At 45.2% G+C, this 10,333-nt stretch overlaps 2 protein-coding genes across 2 annotated transcripts in view; both read right to left on the minus strand.

Moving 5' to 3' along the window:
* grk5l (G protein-coupled receptor kinase 5 like) overlaps window positions 1-725 on the minus strand; it is a 41,373-nt gene extending 40,648 nt beyond the window's left edge. Inside the window, exon 1 of the mRNA XM_060880987.1 lies at window positions 2-725. The gene's annotated coding sequence lies outside the window, so the exon portion shown is untranslated. The remainder of the gene's footprint in view (window position 1) is intronic.
* Window positions 726-6,647: 5,922 nt separating this feature from the next.
* The window catches only part of lsm1 (LSM1, U6 small nuclear RNA associated), a 9,595-nt gene continuing 5,909 nt past the window's right edge, over window positions 6,648-10,333 (minus strand). The window contains exons 2-4 of the mRNA XM_060881310.1: window positions 7,629-7,697; window positions 7,318-7,433; window positions 6,648-7,232 (exon numbers count right to left, since the gene is read on the minus strand). Coding sequence (XP_060737293.1) covers window positions 7,062-7,232; window positions 7,318-7,433; window positions 7,629-7,697 — 356 coding nt within the window. The 3' untranslated portion in view covers window positions 6,648-7,061. The remainder of the gene's footprint in view (window positions 7,233-7,317; window positions 7,434-7,628; window positions 7,698-10,333) is intronic.

Here is a 10,333-nt window from a genome sequence, read left to right on the forward strand (position 1 = left end):
ACACACACACACACACACACTGAACACAATCCTGCTCCGGTTCCGTCAGGCACAAGATGCGTTAAATATTCAGATTTATCTCTAAACAGAGAACACAGAGATTCAGGCTCCTCCCCAGGCCCCGAATTCGCCTCTTTTTTCTCAATTCAACACGAAAAAAAAACACGAATTAAAGTCTAGATCTTGTCCGTTTCGCGCTCGTGCCGTCCGGGAAGCCGCGCGCGCTGTCGGTGTCTTTGGGGCTCCATGTAAAAGCTTCATCACCAAAATACACCAAACCAAAAAAGTCCCATTCAAATGGTTGTGTTCAGAGCAGGCCGAGGGGTCTACATCCTCCTCCGATGATGATGATGGTGATGATGGTGATGGTGATGATGCATGGCAGAAAAGAAGAACAAGAAGAAGAAGAATAGGAGGAGGAGGAGGAGGTGGATGAAGGTTGATCTCAGCTCCTCACGGGTTCCTCACTCCGCTCCCGGTCTCACTGAACCCCGCAGGCTCACCGACTCGTTCTGCTTTCACTTTGCCATCGCTTTTTTTCCAGCCCGAGTCGTTTCCCTCGTTCAGTGTGTCACTCACACACACACACACACACACACACACACACTCACACGCTTACACGCGCGCGCACATACACTTACACACACACCGGCCTCCGAACACACACACACTCTCTCACACACACACACTCACACACACACTCTCTCTCACACACACACTCTCACACACACACACACTGCCACCTATGGCAGCCAGATACAGCAGATAAATGGCATATGGAGCTGCTCAGAGGTTGCCATGTTCTTTTGCAGTGTCTGCCCAGGTTGCCAGATTTATTTAAATGAAGTCAACCACCAACAACGTGCACTATGTAGAACTCACTATGATATAAACACACGATAGAATAGTATTTATAGTATTTATTAAGTTAAACACTGAAGACAATTGTATGTGGAAACATACTGAATATAGTAGATGTGTCGATATAGTAATATGTCATGGTCCTTATAGGCTACATGACTCAAGACCACTCGAATCAAGCAAATCCAGGGGCGGTTCTAGAGGCGGGGCCACAGGGGCCCTGGCATCTGCTGAAATCTGATTGGCCCCTGATTGGCCCCGTTCCATCAATCGTTGACGAGAAGAGCAACAGGAGAATTTTTCACAACGATCACAGATGCAATTCCACCCCCAAACAATAGGCGGCACTCGAGCGTTTGAAAAAGGAACGACTGCCAAAATGTATTTGCACCGTACTGAATAAATTATTTTGTCTGCTTGAATGTACCCTGTACTTGGCCCCTGAATGTAACATGTGGCCCCTTAATGGCCCCTGTTACAGAAAAATCCTTGAACCGCTACTGTTTACATCTAATTAGAAATACAAGCCTCGGGTGTTGTGAAATGAGCAAAAGTGGCGTAAAATGTCAAGGCATTAAACTTAAATTACAGACACGCTGTGAACGTACAAATAATCATTTCTTAAACAGCTGCACATTCGATCTACAGTCAGTGTAGCTAAATTTACAAGCGTAGTTTGTAGCTATAACTAACTCGTGGTTTTAAACAGCTAAAGGTACCGATTAAAGTTCCCTTTAGATAAAATAGTTAGCTAGTCTACAAACTATTAAATAAAAATCATCATTAAAAACAAAGACATAACATGTAGAGAGTTTCTCCTGGAAATGTTTCGCTAGTTAGCTTTAACGTCAACAAAGTAATCGATTATTGATTAGAAAGAAATAATCAAAATAAACATCACATAAAATATTTATTATTATAAATAATGATGAGGTCCAAAATAGCAAGACTACATTTAAAACCTGGGAATTTCTGTAAATGAACTGTTACTATGGAAACGATAAGGTTTCAGATTGAGCACTTTACATGTTACAGCCGTAACTACAGTTAAAATCTGCTGACCAATTAGATTAAAGAATTCATGCATATTGTGGTTTCACACTTTTATACAGTGCACATGCGTTAACACGATATTAAAAGAAAGATAAAGCAAATATCTGGCAACCCGGGAGTGTTTCTCCACTGACTGGAGGAAAAGGCGGGTTCCAGTGCAGCTGTGACGCAGGAGGTGGAGACACTCCTGCCCCAGGATATCTGATATGTGCTCTACATTCATAACCCCAGCTCTCACACCACTGTACGGCCAGGGACAAACCTCCAGCCTGCAGCTGAGACACTATCACAGGACCAGAACCAGACCCAGACCAGTGCTGAAGTTAAACACTGTCTCTAAACACAGACCTCTATTTAAACTCGAGTCTCTATTTAATAAGATCACGTGGGTCAGTAAACATCCACCGTGTCTTTATCTCTTAAAGTGAAGGGGAACTTTTACATTCTACTGCAAACATGAAGCATAAATTAAACATGCACATGAACACTACACACTACACAGTGAACATTACACACTACAACGTAGACACTACACACTAAAACGTGGACACTACACGCTACAATGTAGACACTACCCAATACAATGTGGACAGTTCACACTACAATGTGGACACTACAAACTAAAACGTGGACAGTTCACGCTACAACGTGGTCACTACACACTACAATGTGGACACTAACCACTACAACGTGGACAGTTCATGCTACAACGTAGACACTACACACTAAAATGTGGACATTACACGCTACAACGTGGACACGACACACTACAATGTGGACACTACACACTACAATGTAGACACTACCCACTACAATGTGGACAGTTCACGCTACAATGTGGACACTACACACCCCAACGTAGACACTACACGCTACAACGTAGACACTACACGCTACAACGTAGACACTACACACTAAAACGTGGACAGTTCACGCTACAAAGTGGACACTACAAGCTACAACGTGGACACTACACACTAAAATGTGGACAATACACGCTACAACATGGACACTACACGCTACAAAGTGGACACTACACGCTACAACGTGGACACTGCACACTAAAACCTGGACATGACACACTACAACGTGGACACTACACACTACAACGTGGACACTACAAACTAAAACGTGGACACTACACGCTACAACGTGGACACTACATGCTACAACGTGGACACTACACACTACAATGTGGACACTACACGCTAAAACGTGGACAATACATGCTACAAAGTGGACACTACACGCTAAAATGTGGACAATACACGCTACAATGTGGACACTACATGCTACAAAGTGGACACTACACACTAAAACATGGACACTGCACACTAAAACCTGGACACTACAAACTAAAATGTGGACACTACACACTACAACGTGGACACTACACGCTAAAACGTGGACAATACATGCTACAATGTGGACACTACATGCTACAAAGTGGACACTACACACTAAAACATGGACACTGCACACTAAAACCTGGACACTACAAACTAAAACGTGGACACTACACGCTACAACGTGGACACTAAACGCTACAACGTGGACACTACACGCTAAAACGTGGACACTACACGCTAAAACGTGGACACTGTACACTAAAACCTGGACACGACACACTACAACGTGGACACTACATGCTACAACGTGGACACTACACACTACACGCTACAACGTGGGCACTACAAACTAAAACGTGGACACTACACACTACAACATGGACACTACACACTACAACATGGACACTACACACTACAACGTGGACACTACACGCTACAACGTGGACACTACACGCTACAACGTGGACACTACACGCTACAACGTGGACACTACACGCTACAACGTGGACACTACACGCTACAACGTGGACACTACACACTACAACGTGGACACTACACACTACAATGTGGACACTACACACTACAACGTGGACACTACACACTACAACGTGGACACTACACGCTACAACGTGGACACTACACGCTACAACGTGGACACTACACGCTACAACGTGGACACTACACGCTACAACGTGGACACTACACGCTACAACGTGGACACTACACGCTACAACGTGGACACTACACACTACAACGTGGACACTACACGCTACAACGTGGACACTACACGCTACAACGTGGACACTACACGCTACAACGTGGACACTACACACTAAAATGTGGACAATACACGCTACAACATGGACACTACACGCTACAAAGTGGACACTACACGCTACAAAGTGGACACTACACGCTACAACGTGGACACTGCACACTAAAACCTGGACACTACAAACTAAAACGTGGACACTACACGCTACAACGTGGACACTACATGCTACAACGTGGACACTACACACTACAATGTGGACACTACACGCTAAAACGTGGACAATACATGCTACAAAGTGGACACTACACGCTAAAATGTGGACAATACACGCTACAATGTGGACACTACATGCTACAAAGTGGACACTACACACTAAAACATGGACACTGCACACTAAAACCTGGACACTACAAACTAAAATGTGGACACTACACACTACAACGTGGACACTACACGCTAAAACGTGGACAATACATGCTACAATGTGGACACTACATGCTACAAAGTGGACACTACACACTAAAACATGGACACTGCACACTAAAACCTGGACACTACACGCTACAACGTGGACACTAAACGCTACAACGTGGACACTACACGCTAAAACGTGGACACTGTACACTAAAACCTGGACACGACACACTACAACGTGGACACTACATGCTACAACGTGGACACTACACACTACACGCTACAACGTGGGCACTACAAACTAAAACGTGGACACTACACACTACAACATGGACACTACACACTAAAACGTGGACACTACACGCTACAACGTGGACACTACACGCTACAACGTGGACACTACACACTACAACGTGGACACTACACACTAAAACGTGGACACTACACGCTACAACGTGGACACTACACGCTACAACGTGGACACTACACACTACAACGTGGACACGACACACTAAAACACAGTTACATTTGTTTTCAGCATTTAAACTTGTGTACATTTCCACTGTATCAGGGATTAACTAGATAGCAACTCCAACACCAGCCTCCATTTACTATAGTTTTAATCTTTTAATCTTTTCTATAAAGTGCTTGAAATGTTGAAACTAGAAGCCTGATGGTGAGGTTTTAAAGCTTTAAAAGTGTTTCCACACCTATAATAAACATGTCATGAGAATCTTTCATCATGTTATACACCTCACTCATTCTTTCACTTCTTTTTCCATTTCAGGTTTCTGTTTACATTTTTCTGGGTTGCGCTCCTCTTGGACTTGGACGTGTGTCTAAAGGTCAATGCCTTTTACTGAGGGTAAATAAGGTAGAGGGCAAAGTGCTTTACAAAACTCTTAATTAAACAAAAATAAAAGAAAATAACAACAGATTAAGTTTGTTGTCAGTATCTGCACTTTACCATTAACCAATGAATTTATGTATTTTGTAGTTGTGTTGTTTTTTTTGCATTATACTTCTTACATATTTAATATTTACACATTAATTAATACACTGCTTGTCTAATTTGAATGTGATCGTTTAATAACACTTTAATGATTAAGTATTTAATTGAGTGTTATAATGAGTGAATAAGATCAAAAGCTTGTTTGGCGGCACCGTGTGGTAGAAAAGGGAATTACAGGGTCTCAGAGCGCAGGTGACAGCTACAGTTATTATACAATAACATACATCTAAGCACTTATTATACAGGGTCTCTCTCTCTCTCACACACACACACACACACACACACACACAGTGATTGGACAGTAATTACATTTCAACCACTGATGAAGGTTTAATACACAACAGAGGTAAATGTTTCATCACACACACACGTACCTCACACACACACTCAAACACACACACTTGAGGATTTTCCTTCTTTTTAAAATCTAAAATTTCAGAACTATTTACATCCCACTGATTTCTCATTTATAGATCTACAGGTGACGTTTCTCCTCCACTTCCTCTGTTCATGAAAAATTCTCACACACACACACACACACACACACACACACCCCTCTTTATTAGAATTACTTTTGAATTCATGTGTATATTCAAAGGTTCTGTAGATCACATTCATTCACTCATCTTCTACCGCTTATCCGAACTACCTCGGGTCACAGGGAGCCTGTGCCTATCTCAGGCGTCATCGGGTATCAAGGCAGGATACACCCTGGACGGAGTGCCAACCCATCGCAGGGCACACACACACACACACACACACTCATTCACTCACGCAATCACACACTACGGACAATTTTCCAGAGATGCCAATCAACCTACCATGCATGTCTTTGGACCGGGGGAGGAAACCGGAGTACCCGGAGGAAACCCCCGAGGCACGGGGAGAACATGCAAACTCCACACACACAAGGTGGAGGTGGGAATCGAACCCCCAACCCTGGAGGTGTGAGGCGAATTATTGTGCCCCCACAATAATAATAAAACTTGTACATCTCCAGTAGAGAGCTGAAACTGAAGCTGAAGTGAAAGTGTGAGATTAGAGAACTGAGATGTTTACCATCAGATTCATCGTTCCTAAAACCTGACCGATTCACATCCAGCCGAGGAACCGCACGCCGTTTAGTGAGGAAACGAGCGGCCGCTTTAAACCTTTACTCAATAAACCAGAGGCAGACATCAGATCTCTGTACAAAACAGGTTTAATCGAAAGAAAATAGATTTATTGTTGTACATTGTGATTTCACACAAGAACATAAAGCCAGAAACAACAAAAACACACAGTTTAAGCTTTCAGCTTTCATTATTTTTCTGTCGTTATGTAGAAACTAAAAGCCAGCAGGCTGAAGTGCGTCTGTTTTTTTGTCCATCGTCAGTTTCCATCAAAGAGAAATTAAAGACAGCGGACGGCTGCAGTCGAATTCAGAGCGACTGCTTTTAAAAAGAAAAGAAAAACAAAATAAATTCACTTTATTTCAGTGACGTGATCTCTTTAAAAAAAAAAGGGGGGGGGGAAAGGCTCACGTTTGTGTAGTGAACGTTTTAAACGTGGCGTCTCTTCACTCTGAAGGTAAACACGCTGGAAGTGAAAACGACGTTCAGAAATCGTCGAGCGTGTCGGCTTTGGGGATGGACAAACCTCGCTCCTTCACCGCCTGCAGCTTCAGTCGCTCCGACTCCTGCTTGGCCTGCTGCTCCACCCGCTGCTCCTCCAGGATCTCCTCGATGGAGACTCGCTGCAGGATCTGATCACAGTCTTTATCCAGATCCTACAACAACAAAAAAAAAAATCAGTCATCAATAGTCAAATCCACACGACGCTCAGTTTCAGCTGAACACGTGATCTGAACTCACTACTTCTCCCAGCAGAACCACATTTTCTCCTCGGACCACGAAGATCCCACGAGGAATGTCTCCGAACTTTTTCCCCACATGGATTCGCTCCACCGTCTGGTGCAGGACCAGGTTCGCTGTAGGAGATGGAACAAATTTGTTTGATGAACATCGATGCATGTCGTGTTCTAGCTGAGCAGTAATCAGAACCGTGCCATCGGATCCGACTCGGACGTCTAACGTTTAAATCTGAACGACGTCGTCTCTAACGTCAGCTTAACTGTGATTGGTCATCTGACTGAACTGCTGAGTAAAACTAACGGAGTTCGTACCGAACTGATCGATGCTCCTGAGGATCCCGATCAATGTTCTCCCGTCTCTCAGCAGAACCAGATGCTTCTCTGGAACACAAAAGAGGAGAAAAGTTTTAGAGTCGTTTAACAGTAAACAGCAGGTAGGAGATTATTATCTCACATCTCGGTCACTGTGTAAGTGTCTGTTCATCTCTCTCTGCACAATGCACTGACACCCCACAGAAGCAGAGACACACAGAGACAGACACACACAGAGACAGACACACACAGAGACAGACACACACAGAGACAGACACACACAGAGACAGACACACACAGAGACAGACACACACAGAGACAGACACACACAGAGACAGACACACACAGAGACAGACACACACAGAGACAGACACACACAGAGACAGACACACAGACAGACACACAGACAGACACACACAGACACACACAGACACACACACAGACACACACACAGACACACACACACACACAGACAGACAGAGACACACAGAGACACAGAGAGACAGACAGACACACAGACAGAGACAGACACACACACAGACAGAGACAGACACACACACAGACAGAGACAGACACACACACACACACACAGAGACAGAGACAGACAGACACACACACGCACACAGAGACAGACACACACACACACAGAGACAGACACACACACACACAGAGACACACAGAGACAGACACACACACAGAGACAGACACACAGAGACAGAGACAGACACACAGAGACAGAGACAGACACACACAGAGACAGAGACACAGACAGACACACACACACACACAGAGACACAGACAGAGACACACACACAGAGACAGAGACACACACACAGAGACAGAGACACACACACAGAGACAGAGACACACACAGAGACAGAGACACACAGAGAGACAGACACACACAGAGAGACAGACACACACACACACACACACACAGACAGACACACAGACACACACACACACACACAGACAGACACACACACAGACAGACACACACACAGACAGACACACACACAGACAGACACACACACACACAGACACACACACACACACACAGACACACACACAGACACACACACACACAGACACACACACACACAGACACACACACAGACACACACACACAGACAGAGACAGACACACACACACACAGACAGAGACAGACACACACACACAGACAGAGACAGACACACACACACAGACAGAGACAGACACACACACACACACACAGAGACAGACACACACACACACAGAGACAGACACACACACACACACAGAGACAGACACACACACACACACAGAGACAGACACACACACACACACAGAGACAGACACACACACACACAGAGACAGACACACACACACACACAGAGACAGACACACACACACACACAGAGACAGACACACACACACACACAGAGACAGACACACACACACACACACAGAGACAGACACACACACACACACAGAGACAGACACACACACACAGAGACAGACACACACACACACACAGAGACAGACACACACACACACACACAGAGACAGACACACACACACAGAGACAGACACACACACACAGAGACAGACACACACACAGACAGAGACAGACACACACACACACAGACAGAGACAGACACACACACACACAGACAGAGACAGACACACACACACACACAGAGACAGACACACACACACACACAGACAGACACACACACACACACAGACAGACACACACACACACACACACAGACAGACACACACACACACAGAGACAGACACACACACACACAGAGACAGACACACACACACACACACAGAGAGACAGACACACACACACACACACAGAGACAGACACACACACACAGAGACAGACACACACACACAGACACACACACACACAGACAGAGACAGACACACAGACAGAGACAGACACACACACACACAGACAGAGACAGACACACACACACACAGACAGAGACAGACACACACACACACAGACAGAGACAGACACACACACACACAGACAGAGACAGACACACACACACACAGACAGAGACAGACACACACACACACAGAGACAGACACACACACACACACAGACAGACACACACACACACACAGACAGACACACACACACACACAGACAGACACACACACACACACAGACAGACACACACACACACACAGACAGACACACACACACACAGAGACAGACACACACACACACAGAGACAGACACACACACACACACAGAGACAGACACACACACACACACAGAGACAGACACACACACACAGAGACAGACACACACACACACACACAGAGACAGACACACACACACAGAGACAGACACACACACACACAGAGACAGACACACACACACACACACACACAGAGACAGACACACACACACACACACAGAGACAGACACACACACACACACACACAGAGACAGACACACACACACACACACAGAGACAGACACACACACACACACACACACACAGAGACAGACACACACACACACACAGACAGACAGACACACACACACACACACACACACACACACAGACAGACACACACACACACACAGACAAACACACACACAGACAGACACACACACACACACACAGACAGACACACACACACACAGACAGACACACACACACACACACAGACACACACACACAGACACACAGACA

This window comes from Tachysurus vachellii, chromosome 11 (assembly GCF_030014155.1).
Source record: "Tachysurus vachellii isolate PV-2020 chromosome 11, HZAU_Pvac_v1, whole genome shotgun sequence".
In the NCBI taxonomy this organism is placed as follows: domain Eukaryota; kingdom Metazoa; phylum Chordata; class Actinopteri; order Siluriformes; family Bagridae; genus Tachysurus; species Tachysurus vachellii.